The sequence below is a fragment of the Uloborus diversus genome, chromosome 7, assembly GCF_026930045.1.
Source record: "Uloborus diversus isolate 005 chromosome 7, Udiv.v.3.1, whole genome shotgun sequence".
Classification (NCBI taxonomy): Eukaryota; Metazoa; Arthropoda; class Arachnida; order Araneae; family Uloboridae; genus Uloborus; species Uloborus diversus.
Window position 1 is genome coordinate 44,551,657 of NC_072737.1, and position 21,663 is coordinate 44,573,319.

At 30.8% G+C, this 21,663-nt stretch overlaps 1 protein-coding gene across 1 annotated transcript in view; it reads right to left on the reverse strand.

The window, feature by feature from the left end:
- LOC129226678 (reelin-like) overlaps window positions 1-21,663 on the reverse strand; it is a 182,227-nt gene that overhangs the window by 14,360 nt on the left and 146,204 nt on the right. The window contains exons 31-43 of the mRNA XM_054861308.1: window positions 20,627-20,897; window positions 16,806-16,943; window positions 15,295-15,472; window positions 13,703-13,873; window positions 12,895-13,006; window positions 8,549-8,699; window positions 5,968-6,070; window positions 5,243-5,466; window positions 4,756-4,976; window positions 4,286-4,436; window positions 3,118-3,382; window positions 953-1,094; window positions 322-432 (exon numbers count right to left, since the gene is read on the reverse strand). Coding sequence (XP_054717283.1) covers window positions 322-432; window positions 953-1,094; window positions 3,118-3,382; window positions 4,286-4,436; window positions 4,756-4,976; window positions 5,243-5,466; window positions 5,968-6,070; window positions 8,549-8,699; window positions 12,895-13,006; window positions 13,703-13,873; window positions 15,295-15,472; window positions 16,806-16,943; window positions 20,627-20,897 — 2,238 coding nt within the window. The remainder of the gene's footprint in view (window positions 1-321; window positions 433-952; window positions 1,095-3,117; window positions 3,383-4,285; window positions 4,437-4,755; window positions 4,977-5,242; window positions 5,467-5,967; window positions 6,071-8,548; window positions 8,700-12,894; window positions 13,007-13,702; window positions 13,874-15,294; window positions 15,473-16,805; window positions 16,944-20,626; window positions 20,898-21,663) is intronic.

The following is a 21,663-nucleotide window of genomic DNA, read 5'->3' on the forward strand; positions in this document are numbered from 1 at the left end:
CAAACATTAATTTAACCTGCAAAATAGAGAAGCAAAATGAATGAAATAGAAAACTAAATAAGAGGAGCAACTTAAAAATAATCAATAGAAGCTCATACACATAGTAATTTATTATGCATTTGTTAAAAAAATTCTTCTCCTATGATCTAGTAGTATATAATTTTCAACCCCTTTTCCCCTCAATTTTTATAAGCATTAATAAGTAAATTTTCTATAATTAAAAAAATTACAATTTTTTTTCATATTTGAATATTTTCTATGATTTGAAGCTGTCCTGAGAAAATGTATTCTAAAATGGAGCACAGAGTATAGTTAACTTACCATAACAGTTGGCAGAAGTAGATCTACAACCCATCACTAACTCAAACTGTATATACGTTTTATCAACAACAACTACATCGGTAGTAACAGCATACCTTCTGTCATCAGATCCTATTTCAAAAACAAACATATTTTTTAGAATTTCAAAGCTAAGTTTTAAATGTAAAATTTTATAATCACACACGCATGCATACACATCTGACTCACATTAATCCAACTTCCATTTACTTCTTACATCACCACAAAATGAATATTGAGACATGACATGTATCTTTAGCACATTAGATAATACAAGTACAGTAAAATCCCTCTAATGTGGACACTATTGGGACAATTTTTTTTGTCCGCAATAGAGAGATGTCCGCAGGACAGGGGTTTAATAATGTTACTTGCATTGGAACTGGGGAATTAAAAATTGTCAGCATAAGAGGGCTGTCCGCCTTTGAGGGGTGTCCGTTAGGAGGGGTTTTACTGTAGACATTAATTTACCATGCCATTTTATTGCTATCATGAATACATGAAGGAATGGATCAAAGTTATGAAAAAGGATGATTATTGTCTTTCGTACAGAAACTGAACAGATTGGAAATGTTAATAAGCAGCTAAATAATACTATTTTTAAAATACAGACCCTTAAAATGTAAGAAATTGTTTTTGCTTCCACATGTTGGCTCCAACTTTGCACCAGGATTCAAAACCCAATTTGCTTCTTTGGTGCTGCTAAAGTCATCATTCAAAGTAGAGACACCATTTGCATCTCCTCCGATAAATACCTAGAAAGAGAATTTAAAAATAAACCCTCCAGAAAAATACAAAATTAAAAGGTAAACACTATGTCGCTGTAACATTTACAAGACCACGGTGGCCTGATTGGTAAGACATCAGACTCGTAATCGAAGGGTCCCGGGTTCGATGCCAGCCTGTAAAAGATTATAGAGAACTGCTTGGATACTGGTCTGGATTAAAAAACAGAGTTGTTTTCAAAGGCCCCCATCCAACCGGTTAAACCAAAAATACTGGTAGGTACAGGGGACCTTGGAGTGTGATATAAAAATTTACATTTACAGTGTTTTCAGCAATATTAGTTTTACAAAACTATCAATTTAGATAGATAACATCAATTGAAATAAGAAAAAAAAAAGTTCAGTCAACAGTAAAACTACAACCATTTCTGACCTAAAAGAAAGACTTTTGGTTACAGTATGAAGAAGAAATACTTATTAAGTCTTGTAAAAGAGAAAAAATAATCTTCTGAAACCTTATCAAAAACTACTTTGTTTTAAAAATTTCAAATCTGATTTTAAAAATAAAATAAACTTTTAATTCTAGTAACATGTTTAGTAAATGCAACAGTAAATTGGAGTTGAAAAGGAAATATGAAATGCTGCTTCAGAAATTTAAAGAGCAAGGAACCTTTCCAAAAACTGCAGATATTTTAATAAATATTGAGATGAAGTATTCAGACTTAAACTACCAGGAACTTCCATATTGTAAGAAAGTAATGTATAAAATAACAACATGTAACTACCTAAAAAGTTTTTGAAAACTTTTTTTGCTATTTTGTTATTTTTTAGTTTGAACGTTTTGGTGATTTATTCCAAATGTTTGAACTTTGTAACTTGAACTTTGAAAAATGTAGAAAATTAAATAAATAAAAATTTAATTTTCAAAGACCCCAACTGTCTATCTTAAAATTCAAAATTTTCTGTACTTGCTTTTTTAGTTTTAAAGTTCTTTTAGATTTTAAATCTTTGTATTATTTGTGAATGCTTTTCATTCAAGGTTAAAATCAGATTTGAAAATTTATAATGCACCTTTGGTAAAATCTCATTCATAATCAATAGTTGTAAGAACGCTATTTTCAAACTCAATTTCTAAATTATGTATTACATTAAATAGATAAAGTGCTCTCAAACACTACCACTTGGGATGAGTTATTTTCTAATCATCATAACTGTATCTGTTATATCTACACGAAATTGGTAAAATAAGTGCTCGTAGCATTTTACTTTTTACAGAAAACTTTCAATTGTGTAAGTTTCAGAGTTCAAGCACAAACAATTTTTTTTGAAAATCTAGTTTGTTCTTATTTTGAATTTAGTTTCTGAGCTAAAAAAACTTAAGTTGGTTTATTTAGTTTTAATGGCGCAAGAGCCCTTGAGGGCTATACTGCGTCAAACATTTTTAAAATCTTCTTTATTTATCAATTATATAAATACAAAGTCAGGATATATTAAAAGTAAACGTGTTTCGACGAAAAATGTATAAAATTTCAGTAGTTTAAAATAAGTAGAAAGGAATAGGTAAACATTTAAAGCATTTAAACTAAGAATAAATTCAGAAAAAATGGATAAAATGATGGGTTGAAAATAAACTTTAGTTAACAGGAAAAGGACAAAATCACATTTTGATGACACAAACACTAAATTAAAAAGGAGTAGCCAATCTCCTGGAGGAAGGAGTATAAATTGCGATGGGGTAGGTTCCCCAGCAACTCCTTCAAAGATGGATGAAAATGATTAAAATATTTAAAACGCATTTTATTAAAATTTGGGCAATTACTTAAAATATGTAACACTGTCTGATTTGCATTACATGTAATGCATGTTGGAACTGGTTCGTGACACAACAAGTATTTATGGGTGAATCTGGTATGGCCGATGCGAAGTCGTGCTAATAAAACTTGATCTCTCCTGGTGAACTGCAATGATTTGAAACCTTTACTCAAGGGCTGAATCAAGAGAAAAAAAAAAACTTAAGAATTAAAATAATGCAAATTATAATCAATGACTAAACCTGATCTAAAGCCCATTCTTCCACAAAGGTTCCATTTAACGAAGGTTGCCACCATCGTAATTTAGTAGAATTGGTGCGAGCATGTTGAGGTAGTTCTATAGCAATGTAAGATGGATGAGAAACTCTGGAATTTTCACCAAATCCAAATTGCTCTAACATATTCCACGTGGAACCCCCATCAATTGAGTACTGGAACAGAACTGGTTGATCTTCTGAAGATGGAGCTTCTGATTTGCAGCCAAGACGAAGATAAAATTGAACAGATCTGGGCGAGGTGAAAAAAACATATTTTAGATATTATATCATACTAATAAGACAAAACATACTGTAAATAAGCATCTATTTTATGATGAATTAAGTGCTTCTAAAAGGTATCTTATTCTTTCAACTATTTTTGTATCTTTATTTGAAATACCTAAATAATACTGAGCAGTTTTTTAGATAAGAAAACCACCACCATGTAACAAAAATGAAAAGCCTTTATTTTATTGAATTTTTTGTACTGGTAATAAAATCCATTCTTTTAGAAAGGCGGAAGAAAGGCATAGCATTCATTTAATCACATAGCATTCATTTCATCAAACACCTTGGGGAAATTGGGAAATGTTTGGGACTTGCATAGAAGTTAGAGACATTTTATATGAAATTGAAAAAACAAAACATGTAAGTGCTTTTGAAACTCATGACTGCTGTCCTGAAACAAAATTTTGATTGCAGAAAGATTACGTTAAACAAATTGTCTAACATTATTTGCAGCCAGAAGTAATTATAGCTTCAAACAAAAGAATGAATTTGATGTGATTTTTGAAGATATTAAATACACATCCATTTTAACAGGAGAGAAGCAAAAAAAAAAAAATCATTCTTGAAACATTTTGGGGCCATACGGCAAGGTGCAGGGGGACTTTCATGTCGGAAATTTAATCTTCAACATTTAGTTGAAAGAATTATACGAGTGCTTGGATAAATGATGACTGCTGACACAAAAGTTTCTCTAAGGAAACATTATGCAAATAAAATGGCCAATATCCTCTGCTGTTAGTACTCATACACGCAAAATGAATGATTTTAAATATAAATTATTCAAAAATAAATAAACACTTAAAAAAAGATAAAGTACAGAAAGCTTGTATTTACTGTTTGATCAAACAAGAACTGATTGTTTTACCCAACATATGTAAGATCCAAGTCTCTTGACATGAGAACCCTTTCCCCTTGAAATGTGAACACAAGACTTGTGCTGCTAATCAGAATGCCACAGCTCAAGGAAATTTCCGTTCCACTCCATAGTTCCCAATTCTTTGAATCTATTTTATTTTCTAAAAAATATAAACATCATTTATTTAAGAACAAGTATCAATATTTTCCTAGAAGTTTTATACAATTTAAATGCAAATTACACAAGATCATTTGTTTCTACTCCAAAGAGAAAGACACCATTTTTCATTTGACAAACTTGGCTTTATACCATGTTAGTTTATGATATGTATTTTTCAAAGTATTTCATGTTTTCACATCTTTGTTTATTACCTGATGCAATAATTTAAAGTTTAAAACAATTTCAGATTTATGGTTTAAGTTGAAAACAATTACTTAAAAATTCGTGGAAAGTTTAGTTTTCATGAAAAATGTTAATACCTTCAAAACCATCTTTCAATAAGCTTGGGTTTGAATGTACACTATGGCAAAAATCTCCTTCATACCCAGGATCACATAAACACATAACTCCATTGACACAGAAGCCATGGCCCATACAATGAAGACCACATGAGGGACCAATGTAGATATTGTCAATAGCCCAGTCAGATGGAGACTCTCGCAAGGAATGATAACCTTGAGACCATCGAAATCGAACATTTCTGCAGAAAAAAGAAACTTTGAATTTAAAAATTACCTTTAAAGCTAATGTTTTTGAACAAATAACTGAGAACAAAATATTCTAGGTTTTCTAAAAGGTTAAACAAGTAAATTAAATTAATTAACATTAATCCAGTTTTTTACAGATTTTATGCCTATACAAATAAGAGTAGTAATTTGCTATTTAAAAAACATGTAATTGAAGCAAATTTGAAGGTTGGAACAATATTTGAAAAGTAAGTCACAGCACATGTAAAAATCAACCTACCCACATATTTTCAAACCAAATAATGGCACTACTATTCTTTGCCATTCATGATGGCTATTGCTGTAATAAATGGAGGGAGTTTCTGCTTGAAGTACAGCATCTGATCCAGTTCCCGAACGTAGCCATGAAGCTTTAACCAACTCCCAAGTTCGACCCTGATCTGAAGAATATTCTAAAGCCACTGGGTCTTCTGCAGATATTGTGATGCCACAACCAACTTTCAGCTGAAAAATGAAATCCAGAACTAATAATAAGTATGATATAATCAACAATATTATCATAGAAGTACAATACTGCAGCAATATATTTGTTAATTTCTATTAATATTTAGTTTTCATTGACATTACTTTAAATACCAATGAAAGACAAAAAATTTAAAGAAAATAAATAAAAAACTATTACAATGAAACTCCAAAGAAGTCCCAATGCTTATTTATCCAAAATAGTCTTTTAAGAGCATTTTTGTACTTGACACAGTTGATGGAGATTGTGCATGAACTTTGGAGTTTTCAATAATTCTTCAATGTCATATATTGAAGAATAGCCTTCTTGCTCATGAACAATACAAGGGTAGTAGAATATGAAGTTTTGCTAATAGGCTGCAGTATTTGTCTAATAGTGGAGAGCGTTAAGACACACACACAAGCATAAATCAGAAAATAAAGTAAAATAAAGATAATAACAAAAATTAACTCTTATGGTTATGAATACAAAAAATATATTACTTCAAACTGGATGACATAATCATTCATAACTGTCATGTCTCTGGTGTACAAAGCTCTTTCTCCCTCAGTAGAATCAAAAACCATAGCATCTCTTGATTCATCACTGAAAACAATCAGAAAAGAAAAAAGTTAATGTTATTGACAAGATAACAGGCTAATTTAAAAATAACTCAAAAGTAGACAGTTACAAAACCAATTAAACAAAAACTTAATAGATATCAATTAGTGATTATGCATGTGTCAGAGGCATCACAAACAAAGCAACTTTCTGCCGTGCTTTTGCTGAGGAAAAAAGCACGCGTTTTCAACCAAATTGAGCACCCACCACTTTTTTCACGTTACATGGCAATCTTGATTCATTTTATTAAAAGGCAGGAAGTTGTTGGGGAAAAGACTAAATGTAAGGAAGCCACAGATCTCGAAAAGGGTATGAACATTATTTGTTTCAGTTCATCAATCCAAGTATAGTTAAGCTCAGACAGCAAGAGAAAGTGATGCTGGATTTTGTGTCCAGTAAGCTTCCTACACATAAATGCACTAACTATGGACGATAAGTGGTCTTCACGCAAGGGTGGATACAAGGGAGGGTCAGTCTGGACTACCGGAAGATTTTCGATATTGAAGTATCAAAAATGCTATTTTACATGACCTTTGATGATGTAAGAGCAGTTCCGTAGCCAGGGCAGAACCAGGCACCAAATTTTACATCCCAGCCAAAAGAGGATGGGATATGAACAAATTAATTTGGATATGAACAAATTAATATTTAAACTGATAATGCTTGTACGATGTTATGTGCAGCAGTTTGTAAGTGATATAAAACATAGCAAATGGAATCATCAAGTTATGGATTCTTAGCATTTCCTTACTAGGATAACAAATGGAGAAATAATTTTCTGCCAAGTTTTTGTTTATAACAGTATGGGGCTCTGCCCCTTGCTCGCTAACCTAATTGCTTCGCAATCTTATTTGATTCCCAAAGATTTAAATGGTCAATTAGAAAGAAACAGATTAAAAATGCATTATGAGCTCCCTTCGGAACAAAAAAGCACCCCTTCCCCAGGTTTCAAAATAACTTGTACGAACTTGCAGAGCCATAAGGGCTAAGGTGCTCCTGAGCATTGCAAAACTGCAGTTTTGTACGTTTGAAAAGTCACTTTCATATTCGTGATCCAGTGGCGTAGCTAGACCCGACTTTCGGGGGGGGGGTTACTTCTTATATATATATATATATATATATATATATATATATATATATATATATATATATATATATATATGTATGTATATATATATATATATATATATATATATGTATATGTATATATATATATATATATATATATATATATATATATGTATGTATAATCGCTTGGAATTTTTTCCTTTTCTTCTTTTTTTTTCTTTCTCTTCTCTCTTCTTTTTCTCTTTTTTTTTTTTGAGACTAACTTTTCGGGGGGGGGGTTTTGTCCCCAAAACCCCCCCCTTAGCTACGCCCCTGTCGTGATCTCTAGTAATATATTTTGCTCTTTAGCTCGGGGCTTGAACTGAGTTGGGCCTGAAATTTTCTGTTAAAATCAAAACCCTTAAAGTTTGAATAAGAAAGAAGAAACATGCAAATCGAAAAGACATAACTATGGCAACGCCAAATAAAACATCAATAAAATTTGAATGAAAATGAGATTTTTCGAACTTTATTAAAACTGCTTGTAACTTTTTTTTCTTTGGAGATAGAAGCTAAGTTTTTTGACCATAGGTCTAGTTAGATCTGGAGTAAAAAAAAAGCCTCTCTTCCCAGTGGTGTCAAAAAGAAAACTGTTGAACAATTCCTTCACTTTTTACTGTCAGATTTAATAAAGAAAGTAGTGCCTAAATTTTAGCTAAGCCTAAAAAAGTTCCAGCTAAAAACGCAGATAATTCCTACTGTATTTAAGTTAGAGCATTGAAGCAAATTGCGTAGAACGCAGAAAATTCTACCCTTTCCAACGTTATATAATATTAATATGTGCAAGTAATTTTTCACCCCTTTAATAGGCAATTTACGCAAAATTTGAGCTTAAAAAATTAATTACGAAAAAACTAATTCAAATTAAAAAAATAAAACCCCTAGGTGCACACCCCCAGGGCTCAAAGTAATTTTGTACAAAATTTCAAGGCTGTAGGTGCTATGGGTTCTCCTGGATGCACGTCCACCACAGACTTCCTTCCAAAATTTCTTTGAAACCTTACTTTTATTTACTATAAAGAGAGAATCGTAAAACTAGCCTCATGTAGTGCATAAAATGAAATTAGCATTTCATCAATGCTACTACACAATGCAGACTACACAAAATAAGATATCAGAATGAAATTTTCGCACATTAATGGAAAATCGATCTTTAAAAGCACTATATTAGAAAAATAATAAATGCATAAGTTACAGTGAAAAACCAAAATTGGAGAATGTCGACTTTCTTTAGTGATTCCTCAGAAATATTTGGTCGTTTGCCGATATTTTTGAGATGTGAATGTCGATATTAACCAGATTTCAGATTATCACAGAAACATTATGCTAACACATCAGAGTTAACGTATATATTACCTTGTGCAAAAATCATCCATCATTCCTCCAGGCCAAAACAGCCAAGCATCTGGCTGAGGATTTGAATCTAAAGGATCATATAGAACATTAGGCTTTACAATCATGCCTCCTACATAGAAATCATCGATAGCCCATTGCATGATGCCAGTACCTATTGAAGAAACAGAAAATTGAAACCTATTAGTATAGAATGGAATGCTGTGAAAACGCAAGAAAATTATCAAAATTATCAAAATTATCCGCCCTAAAATATGAATAAAATGAAAAAACTGTATAAAGCACAAACAAACAAAAGAAGCAGCAAGTTACTTCAATATTGTACAGGAGCCTTTTTCTTAGTTTTAAGTATTTAAACAAAGTACCACTTTGAGTGACTGTTTGGGAACAAAAGAACATATTTACCAAACAAATGAGAACATAGAAGAGGAAACAAAAAGTAACCATTTAATGTTAAGAAACAGTGAGGAAGCTAGCATAAACCAAAAAATGCTCACCCACAACTTCCTTGCAGTGCACTGAATGCTCTCCTTGAACAATAACAGAGCACCAAACAACATAAAAATACTCAATTGTTACCAAAGAACAGGCTATTTGTCATTTTCTTTTTATTCCTAGTGCTTTACTTATGTCTCCCACCCTTCTTTTTCTGCTTTTTTTCATCTTTAAAAATGCTCAATAGCAGCCATTAAAACACCAATCAAAAACTCCTTTATATCTAAAAGGTTTTTTATTTGAAAAATAATTTAACAAGTTTTTATGCACAAAGCTATTAAAAAAAAAAGCACTAGATCATCTAAACTACTGTTGAAGCAAACAGATACCAAACTCTTTAATTTTCAACATAATAGTTAGTTTAAAGTAACCACATATAAATTACATTTCATCTAAGTAAGATATATGTTTAAAAACTTATACCAAACAATTTTTTTATGCATATAGGGGAAAAGTTTTTTTATTTTATTTTTTTATGATTAAAAAAAAAGAGTAAATAATAGAATTTTAGTTAAATTTAAACCATTGAATAAATTAAACTTAATTAGAAGAATCAAGCATTCAAACAAAGGAAACAGCATATAAACTCTACAACATAACTGACCAGGGTTGTTTGGTTTAAACCAAGTTTTTTTTTTTTCAAAAAACCATGTGTTTTTTTTTTTTTTTTTTTTCAAAATTGGTTTTTTTGAAAAACTTCATCATTTTCTCCCAAATGTTTTCATAAATTTTACATATTGCAAAGAGTAAAATCTAATTGATGCAAAGTAACTAGCAGAGCTTTATAGATAAATTACAGATTTAATAAATTTAGAAACTTATATTTTTTAAAGTAGTGCAAGTTTGCTAAATAGTTTTTTTTTTCTTTTTTAAAATCAATGCAGCTTTCCTATTAGGTACATAAATATAAAAGGCAAACCAACTAAGTTTTTCTAAAATTACAAGGAGAAAAAATCCAAGTAGCTATCTTTTTCTATTTATTCAATTATCATAATTTTTCATTCTTTTGCATTTCAAAATAGTCCAAAAGTATAGCATATTTCAACTAAGACTTCATTTACTACCTAAGTTGCTTGACCACCTAAGTTGCTTGTATCTTGTTAGTTGACACTACAGCTAGAGGATTTTGTATTTTCCAGGGAGGAGGTTCTATTTCATTTGAAAAAAATTAAAGCAACTAAAGCTCCAGGACCAGATAATATGTATCCAAAAATTTTAGTTGAATGTACAGAGGAATTAGTGGATGTTATTTTAAATATTTGTAATGCTTCTTTTAACTTGGGGACAGTGCCATAGGATTGAAAGATGGCTAATTAATTACACGGCTCTTCAAGAAAGGGTCTAAAGGTAAAGCAGGGAATTATAGATCTGTAAGTCTGACTTCAGTAATTTGTAAGATTTTTGAAACTTTGATCAAAATTAAGATTATGAATTTCTTGGAGACTAAAAGTCTGTTGACTGGTTTACAAAATGGTTTCAGGAAAGGTAAATCATGTGCGACTAATTTATTGCACTTCAATGACATGGTTACCTTGGCTTTAGTTAACCAAAAAGTGTGTGGATGTTATTTATGTTGATTTTCAAAAAGCTTTTGATAAGGTACTGCATGATGCTCTTCTCAGCAAACTAGCAAATATAGGAATAGGAGGAAAAACCTTACTTTGGGTTAGGAATTGGCTGACTGGAAGGAAAGAAAGAGTAGTTGTGAGGGGAAATCATTCTAAATGGAGTGATGTTTTAAGCGGGGTTCCTCAGCAATCACTTTTAGGGCTTCTTCTGTTTATTATTTTTATGAATGACAAGGATGAAAATATTTCTGGAAACATGAATTGTTTTGCTGATGACGCAAAATCTATGGGGATTGTAGGGAATGAGGAATAAGTAAAACAGCTTTAAGAGGATTTAGACCATATTACTAAGTGGGCGGATAAGTGGGGTATGGCAGTTAATGTAGGGAAATGTCAAGTGCTACACTTAGGTCATCGAAATAAGCATACAAGTTATTATTTACAGGGTTCTGGCATTAGTCAGGCAGAAAACGTTATCGATCTGGGTATCTTAATGAATCATGATTTCAAGTTTAGTCAACAGTGCAGCATTGCAAGTAACAAAGCCAACAGAATGCTTGGGTTTATCAATAGATCTATTTCAAACAAATCTAAGAAGGTTGTTCTGCCATCATATAGGAGTTTAGTAAGACCTCATTTGGAGTATGTACTTGTATCAGCCTAGCTGGGAACAGAGACTGTTCCTGGTTGTCGCATTTGTATTTGTATTACTTAAGATTTCTTGAGATAGATTATGTACCATTGAAGCGATTTATAATGTATATAAATTTTAAAGCTGGAATATTTAAATGACAAGAGAAAAAGAACAACTAAAGAAGTCCAAGAACACTTAGAGTAGGCACAAAATTGTGCATCCCTCCACACCTTTTGCATCCCTGGTAAACGATGCAATCAGAGCAAGAAAAGAAAATACATAATTATGAAAACAGAAAATATTAATGTAACTCAGTGCTCTTATGAAACAAATTTACTGCCGAATTTTCACCTTTCAAAAAACTTTTTTTTAATCCCAATATTATAAAAGAAGTCTCATGCATGAATGGTGAAGGAATCAATAAACATTACTTTTTATGAGTCTTCATTATTAAAATATGTTAAAACAGTATTTTTATACTGAGGTTCTTAATTATTTTTTCCTTTGATAAAAAAAAAAACTGTATTCCTAAATATATCAAACCAGGAGAAATAATGTCTACAATGTAAAATATAATGATTTTCTTAAAATCTACTTGTCCTGTTTCCATAATTGCTGTCACTGATACATTAGGTAGATAAATTACATGATTTATAACATTTTACAAAATCTTTAAACAAAATATGCATTGATCTTTTGAAAGTTCTGTAATGTACATCAGACTTGTAATTCATTTTGTAGATGTACTGCAAAATACTTCCCATGTTGTAGAATGCAGGATTTTAATTTTATTTTTTTATTTATGGTAGATAGCTATGATTATGAGGAAATTAATTTACGAGAATTTATTCTTGGTTACTTGTAATTAATAATGTCTGAACTTTCACAGTAAATTATTTCTTATGATTATACCATCAAATAATACCAAGGCCCATTTACCTACTGTATTTTTTATAATAAAGATTTTCAAACAATATTCTCCTATGGAAATTTCTACATATGAGGAAATGAAATTAAAAGATTTTACTCTTAATTATTCAATTAATTACGAAGAAATTAGGTACTAATATGAATATTAAACATTCCTTAACAATTGATAAAATCTTCATGATTTTCCTAAAGTAAAATTGTTTTTCTAAATAGTGTTTAAACCAAATAAACCCAGTTTAAACCAAAAAAAAAAAAAAACCTGGTTTAAACCAAAAAAAAAAAAAAGCCTTTTTTTTGTTTTTTTACCAACCCTGTAACTGACTCACATCTCAAAATCTTATTATGATTCTGCATGAAAATTTTAGTAGAACAAAACTGATTGAATCTGTCTCACATTAATCTATAAATGAGTCAATGACCTATTGAGAGTAAAAGTGGTGTACGTCTTTTTTTTTTTTTTTTTTATAATTTGCATTAACACCATCAGAAATTAGTTTTAACTACATACCAAAGTCCTGTAGTTCCAAGCTCAACTTTTTGCTAATCAACAGTTTTCATAAAACAGAACTGCAGTAGGGATTTGTGCAAAAGTGGCTACTAAACTATTTAATTGCTCAAAAATCTTGTTTTATTGACTTACACCACTTTTCCTCTCAATGGTTTAAATAACATCAACATACACATTTCTTTTTTTTAATTTCAGAGAAAGAAAATGAACTGACCAACATTAACAGGTTGCCAAAGTCTCAAACGAGTTGCATTGGTCAGAGCAGCTGGATCTTTAAGAGGTATCATGTAATATTGAGGAGTTGTTTCGGTAGAGAAATGCAGTTCCTAAATAGATTTATTAAAATAAATACAATAAGAAATATACAGTATATGCAATGCAATAAGCTACTATAACTTAACATAAATGTTATAAAATAGACAAGACAATCAAAAGTATATGTTAATCAAAAATACATAAATGCAAACTAAAATAAAGTCATGATTATTTTTTACAGATAAATACAGGATGGAACACAAATACAGTATAAGATTTAACAATTTCCTCAATTTAATGATACATTTCACTGGTCCAAGTTTGACTGCATTGAATGTCTGTCCCTTGATTTAAAGATATCCTTGATGCAATGAAAACTTTTACCAGTCCCTTGACAATCGATAAATCGGGGTTAGAGTGTAGTTTGAAGTTGAAATATTTGCATCAGTAGGATTTTTTTTTCATAGAATAGAATAAAAGAATTCTAAAAAACTACTAAATACTTGAATGTCATTCAACTAACAGTAAGCCATAATATGATGAATAATTTAAAATGTTACTTATTTAATTTATTTCCATAAATTTTTGTACGTTTAAAAAAAAAATATCCAACAGTAACTGCATTTTTTTTTTTTTCAGTTTGAACATTTTATACAAAAGTTTGATTTTAAACCTTTTTAAAACTTAACTAATACATTAATTTATATGAATTATGAAAAATCGGTTACTTTAATGCTAAACAATAATGAACAATTGATTTAAAATACCTTTAACAAATTCCAAGTAATTCCTCCATTGTTTGAATACTGAATTAATATTCCATTTCCTCTTGTTACTGTAGCAGGCACAGAGCTGTGACAGCCATATTTCAGAGTAAATTGTACATATTGTGCAGCTGAAAGATCAAGGTCTTGTGTGACAGCCATTCGTAATCCATCCTGTAATCAAATTACAGTAATAGTTTGGTTTGGATTGTTTTGTGTTTTTTTGCTAAGAGTAATTTCTCTCTTTATTTTTAAATACAAACAATGCTAAAAAAATTGAGAAATTGTATCTGTAGTTGCCTTAGGGCCAGAATCCATAGCATCTACAATCTTGAAATTTTGTAAAAAATTTCTTCGGACCCTGGGGGTTTGTAGCTCAAAGGGTTTCTCAAAATTTCAAATTAATTTTCAGTAATTAATTTTTTTAAGCTAAAATTTCACATAAATCACCTACTAAGGGGATTAAAGGTTTTCCACATTCCTTAACATTATATCATCGCATCAAAGCAACAGTAGGATATCTTAGTGTTATTTCTGGATAGTCTTAGTTCTGGGATAAAATGTCTTACTGTTAGTCTGAGGCAACAATATACCATTCAAAAGTGCTTTTCTCTGCACAAGATGAAGTGAAAAACCGATTTTCACAATTGATTAGAACAGAAAACAGAAAGATTTATACCTTTGCCAAAAACCAAGGCTAAACTCAATTCAAGACGGAAGCTTAAGAATAAAATGCTACAGGGGGCCACAATTTGAAATCAACTTTCCAAACGTACAAAATGGTCACCAAGTTGCTATGCTCAGGAACCCTTTAGCACTTATAGCTGTTAAATTTGGCACAAGTTACTTTGAACCCAGGGGTTTTTGAAAATAATTTTGTTATGTCTATTTTTATGAAGTTCTTTTTTTCTTTTCTTTAGATGGGGGTGGAACTTGAATACTGTTCTAATTATAATGAGCTAGTTCTTTAATCAAATTCCATGTTTTTATAGAAAGTGAGGAATTTTAATTTTATTCCAATTACAACGTGAATTTCAGTCTGATTCTTCCTCAAAGACAATTTTGCAAATTAAATAAAATATTGAAGCAATCTTCGAGGGTTGGTGATCGTCAGAGACAAGGTGCGGGGAGGGAGGGGGGACTCACTTAGTAAGAATAGATGAAATATTTTTTGGATCAGTTTATGACATAGGCAAAGAAAATTAATGAGAACAACGATTTTTAAATTCATTATATAAAATAATTATTTCTAAAATATTTAACTTTATAATGTTTAAAAATATTTGTGACATAGAAGTAACTGCAACCAAAATAGAATGTATAGAAGTAGGTTTTGAGAAAACGATGAACAGGACTAAATTTTTAATGAAAAATACCCCACAATATTAATAACATAATCTCAAATACAAAGCACATCTCCCCCCCCCCCCTCCCCATGCACACAACCACTTTTTGAATGAACTGTTGAAACAAATCATTAAAGCTACTAAAAATGTCTTCTTTTTTCTGACAAAAAAAAAAAAAGAACAAACAGCACACAGTGAAATTAAAATATGCATCAAAAAGTAAATCAATTATGACCATGACTATGTTACCTTGTAAAATACCAAAGCAGTTCCACTGACAAGAACACCACATCGAGAACCGATTTCCCCTCCATATACTTCTGGCCAAAGAGTATGATTAGATGTTGTAGAATCAAATGTATCTCTCAACTCACAAGGCAAAGGATCTTTGGGTACACAATGTGGATCTTTGAAGCCTGGATCACAGCTATTTTGGAGAAAAATATCATCAATGTATAACTGCCAGAGTATCGGAAAAAAAAAAGCTATCCAAGCAGTACATTTTGTCATATAAGCATTGTAAAATGGTTGTCAATATTGTGGCAAGCATTTTAAAATGTTTAAACCTTATTTGTGCTACTTGGGTACTTTTAAAAACTATCAAAACAATGTGTTATTATTATGAGTATCATTATTCATGCGCTTGTAAAAACATTTAGCTACAGGGAGATTATAAATCTGACTTTCATAATGCTGTAATAAATAGATCACAGGTCAGAATGACTTGAAATTTAAACAGAATATGTTTGAAGAAGGAGAGAAACTTTATGGCAAGCGGAAAAACACAAAACTTTAAAGTGTATCAATAGATGGCTTCTACTCACATTGAAGAAACTGATTTCGTACAACTGATAGGAGAAAATCCCCCATATTTTAGGACTAGAGATTGTACTGGTTGTCCCGGTATGTACTGCAATACAGCATGATTAAGGAAAAAATTTTCATGAAAGTCTACCTAAGGTCTGAACTTCAAATGTGTTTTACTCAAAACTATAAAACGTCCATTCACATCCCTTTGCTTCTCACTGCCTCAAATGACAAAATACAAGAAATTCTTTCATGCATCTTTGAGAACAAAAATACCACAAAATATAGAAAGAAAGATATTGCAAGATTAAAAGAGAAAGCTTTATTTTTATGCTAGTAGAACATGATTAATTTGCAAATGCTTCATAAAAATTTTAATGTAGAATTTCCTATGCATTAAAGAATTTATTAAAAATGAGATTCAAATGACAAAATACAGGAGCTCTTTTCATGCATCTTTAAAAACAAACATATACACTTATGATACAGAAAGAAGGATATTGATCAAGCCTATCATCTGTAGAAAAATTCTGCTGTGTTTTTTTCATGTGTTGAACAATATACAGTCTAACCATGGATTTTATGGAATTGGCAAATACCCAGTTAAGACAAGACTATCTGTATGAGGGGGAAAAGTAAAAATTTGATGTGCGTGTTCCACTCATTTGAATGAGACTCTGCTTAATTTAGAGGCTCTGCAAAAGCTGATATCCCTGAAAACTAATAGATGAAAACATTTCTGCCTGTAAACCGGATGTTTGCCTTTACATACAAGTCGTGGTCAGACAGTACAATTGCTATGTGCATCATTTTAACCAGCCCTCTTTTTGTTTATATTCTGTGTTAATAAGTATTGTCATAAAATTTGCTAGATTGACATAAAAGTAGGGGGAATAATTTAATAGCATAATAAACACTCACATCACACACACCATAAAAAGATCATAACTTACATGCACTTATTTCCATTACAGTATCCATGACCAGAGCACATCCAAGGGCAACCATCACCCAAATAAACATTATCCAATGCCCAGGCATGTCCAGAATATTTAATCACTTCAATCCAACGGAAACGAGTTGATGGAGATCTAAAGATAATAGAAAATAATAACAGAAAACTGAACTGCAAAGACAATTTTTATGTCACCAGATAAAATTTAAAAAAGAGATAAATCTTAGTTTTTTAATTACAAACCACTTGTTTTAATATACAGTCGGACCCCGATTAAACAAATTCATTGGGACCGAAACTTTTATATGTTAAATTGGAGTTATTTGTAATATCAGGGTGTGAAATTAAAAAAAAAAAAACCCTTTACTTACCTTATCTTAAACCCCTAATAAGCAACTGCGCATAAAAATATCCATAATTAGAAAGTGTTACCCCTTTATTCAGCATTTCATGACTTATTACCCACTACTTAATTTAAAATTCTAAACTACTGAGTAATAGATGTTCGACAATTTCCTTGACAGTTGATTTGAAATAGTTATCCTTCAACTTTATGGAGAGAAGAAAATACTGTGTCATTTACATCCTGCTGCATGAGATATGTTTTTAGTTTCCAAGTCATAAAAAGGATTTGAAAAAGTAAGTTTTAATGGGAGTTTCATTATCGCTTTCTGCATCAGAATCAATATTTGTTGGTTGTCCCCTCGCGCGGCAAAAATTGTTGATTGCAAGAAAAGTCTTTCTGCTTCGGACAATATGGATTTAACATATTGAAAACAGTCCAATATTTCTTAACTCATATCAACCAAAAAAAAAAAAAACTCGGCTGGTAAAATTATTCGGTAAATAGGGGTTTTTGCCAGGGAGATTTTAGTCGAGGGGAAAAGGAAAATTCGTTACATCGCGAAATTATTTAAATAGAGGTTTTTAAATTGGGGTACGACTATACCACATACTAAGTTAGTAACATTGCTAAATTAAGAAGACAACATTAAAAGATGTTCGTCTGTTTTTTCAATACTAATTAAAAGAGAAGGGGAATAAAATACATTATTTGAATTGTATTAAACCAGAAATATGCAATCAATGAATCTTTTTTTCTTAAATTTGATTTTGCTCTTTTATTTCAATTCAAGTGTAATTTTTCCCTTCAATTTCCTAATTTTAGCATAAGAAATAATCATTTTTTTAAAAACTTTAGCACCAATTAAAAGGTTTGGTTTTTTTAACAAAAGATGAATTTTGTTCGAACTTTCTATGTTGATTAGAACATCTGTAATGAAAGTTTAATGAATAAGGAAATCAAGGCTGTTAGGTTGTTTTTTGTTTGTTGATGGTCATTTTTTGTTTTATTAGTTTCCTTTTGTGCCTTGTAGGAAAAGGGATAACTTTTTTGAACTTTTGGATTTTCTTTTGACTTTTTCAAGTTTTTAAAAAAACTTTTCCCCCGCAAGTTTTATCTGATATATTTGAATGCATTTTTAATTACAGGTTCTGGTTTTATTTAATGTTTTACATTTTTGGCTATAATTTTCTCTCATTTTTTGCTCATCATTACAACAAAGATTTCGCTTCCCTCACAGTTACAATATTCTTTTAAGAAATTATTTATATTTAGCTACCTTAGATTGGCAGCAGTTAATCTGTAAAATGCTTTCAATCAGTGATTACAAATGAGGCAGTGAGAAACAATGGAATGTAAGTGGACATTTTATAGCTTTGAGTAAAACAACTTTAAAAATAACGTTCTAGGTAGACTTTCATTGAACTTTTTTTCTAAATCACGCTGTATAGCAGCACCTTCCAGGACTACTAATACTATCTTCTGCCCCAAGAAAGAGGAGGGGGTCACTTACCATTTGAACTGGTTACCTCCAAAATTTTAATCATACCACTTACATCCTTTTGCTTCTCACTGCCTCAAATGTGTTTAATTTTAGAAGGAAAAATCTACATTTCTGTCAAAATGTGAACAGAAAATATTTTTGTGCTATGCACTTACCCACTTACTGGGGGAACAGTGAGACAAAATTACATATTGTTTTTTATTTCTTTCTTATTTGTGTGAATTTGTAGTTTTTTCTAGGTCCACTTTTATAATACCTACTATACAGTGATGAATATTGTATCATTTGAAAAAAAAAAAAAAAAAAATTTGTGTTTTTTAATAATAAAAAATGAAATTGAATTTTTATGTAGCCACTCTTCTGATAATTAGTAATTAGTCTCTTTGTACAGGGATGAGAGTGGTCAGAGAGCAAAAAGGAGGAAATCCAAAAAAATTTCGCAAAACGGATGATATCCAAAACTGCATCAAAATAGAACCTAGATGCCATGATATTCAAAAATTCAATAAAAAATGGCTAATTTACAAGTTTTAAAGGTAATACGTATTTAATTAAGTGTAAGTAATAATTTTGAACAGTTTGCTACATTGTACCATTTCCTGTAAGAGTGTTTATTAATAAATAAATCTAAATTAAAAAAAGCAACAATTTCTAACCCCTGAGTTACTGAACAAAGGGTTGGGGGAGTCAGAGGTCAATCTTGGCTGCATCACACAATAGTGTCAATTTTTTATATTTTTTAGAGAAAAATACATTTTTTTCATTAAAAACATTTGAGTTTATAGTGTTAAACAAGTGAGAACATAAATTTTAAAATTAGGTCTGTTTGTAAAGTAAAAATTTACAACGGAGAAAAAAATCTAAAATTTCTCTATGTGGTAGAACTAGAACATACTTTTCATAGTAAGAATTGAAAATAAATAAATTTATGTGTATATAAATGATTGGTTATCTCTTCCTTGCATTGGAACCCAAAATTTGTCTTCAAAAACTTCCTAACACGATTTCGGAATCAAAAGAACAACTTGCAGCAGCCTCATTTAATCATGAAATCTCAAAACTTTTAACAGGCTGTGAAGCGTAAACGGCTTGAGATTCACCATAAATATTTTTACCTTTCTTAAATACACAAAAAAAGTAACCATGCCAAGTTTCAATAAAATTCGAGACTGTTGGTGCTATGCCACATTTTTTACTTGACTTTTGCATTTTTTCCAAAATAAATTAAAGAAATAAAACTATTATTGAAATGATGAATAAAATAAGCAGATATAAGGTAGCATATAATGAAAAACTACCCAACATTAAAAATAATTGAAATACTTGCAGGATGCAAAAAGATTGAAATCTCAAACGAAGCATGCAAATTTCGGCGCAGCGCGTGTTTGACATCGTTGGCATGATTCCAAAACATACGCTTTTGGCAGATATCGCGGAGGATGAAGATTCGAAGGAGGAAAATAGAAAAAACAAGAAATCGGGGACCGAAAATTTGAAAAAATCGTATTTTTTTTCTGATTTTTGAGAAAAATAAGGTCTGAAAGAGGCAAAAAAAGGAGGAAAAGGAGGAAAGATTCTATAAGTCAACAGAAAAAGCCGGAATTCCAGCAAAAGCCGGAAAAATCTCATCCCTGTTTGTAGGTTATTTAACAGCTGAAAAATTATCTTTTCATTAAAATTAAATTTGCCTAGAACAAGAAACTATGTTGAATGAATTTATTCAAGGATTAATTTCCAACTAAGAAGTGCAATAGTCCCAGACTCTTCAGAACTCATTTTAATGCGCAGAGTCTGAATTCTGTCAATGTGTAAGAATTACCACAAAATTGAAAAGAAGTGCATGAGCTGAGCTTCCATAAGCTAAGCTCCAGTTGGAAGCTCCGAAAAATCTAAAAATGAAATTTTATTACTCATGTAATTATTAATCATCAATTCTACTAATTTCCAAGTGAAACTATGACAATCTTCTTACATTGCACGTTGTGGTAGAATAATTGTAGATCTTGTCCAGTTAGCAAATTGATCTGAGGAATGTACAGTTCCTGAAGAGTAGCTTGTGCATCCTACATCTGGTGGCATACACGGTGGAGATACGAGAGACCAAGTGCGTCCTTTGTCAATTGAAAATTCCACTTGAATGGAGAAAGGATTGCTGTGATAACCACACCCTAAATTGATGTCATATTGGAGGAAGGTAGCAGAATGAATTTCAAAGTCCCAAGTTTCAGCATAGTGTTCTTCAGCTAAAGTGAAAAATGAAAACAATGCAAAGAAAATTCTAAAAGCAGAGTAACTAACCAAGAATGAAACAAAAAATCATGATTTGGTTAAAATAAAAATGTTGGTATTAAAAAAATAATATAAATATTGACATAATTAATGGAAAAAGTTGAAAAGAAAATGCATAAACAATATAATTTCTATAATTTCAGTGAAATTAGATTTTAAAATGTTAAATCAAACTCCTTGCTTAAGACAAAATATCACCCCCCTCCCTCTTTTTTCGAAAAAAAAATCAATATAAAATTCCTTGTTTTGAAATGACAATTTATGGAGATTATCTATATTGAAAAGATCTAAGTCAAAGGTTGCCAAACCATCTATTGCAAGCTACTTGTTGCTCACTGGGAAGTTTGTGGTAACTCAAAGTCGCGATAAGATAGTTGGCATAACATACACAATGCACTGTTTGCTATTTTTGTGACAGCTGACTTCGTTTGCAATCACCAATTGACAGTTAACTTACTAATATTTGTATTGCATATATGAGTGAGTCAGAAAGAAATGGAAAAAGATGTTGTTGGCACAGATATAAAAGAATATGAAAAGATAATAACTGTCAATACAGTAGCCCAGCATGTTTTATCGAACATAAAAGCTGATTGAAATTTAAAACACTAATTTTTATTGAGGAGGGGATTAGCTTTCCATATTGCTCTAAGATGGCGCAGTTGTTTGGTGGCTTCAGTAAAAACACTATGAAAAAATGTATTCTCTAATATTTTCCAA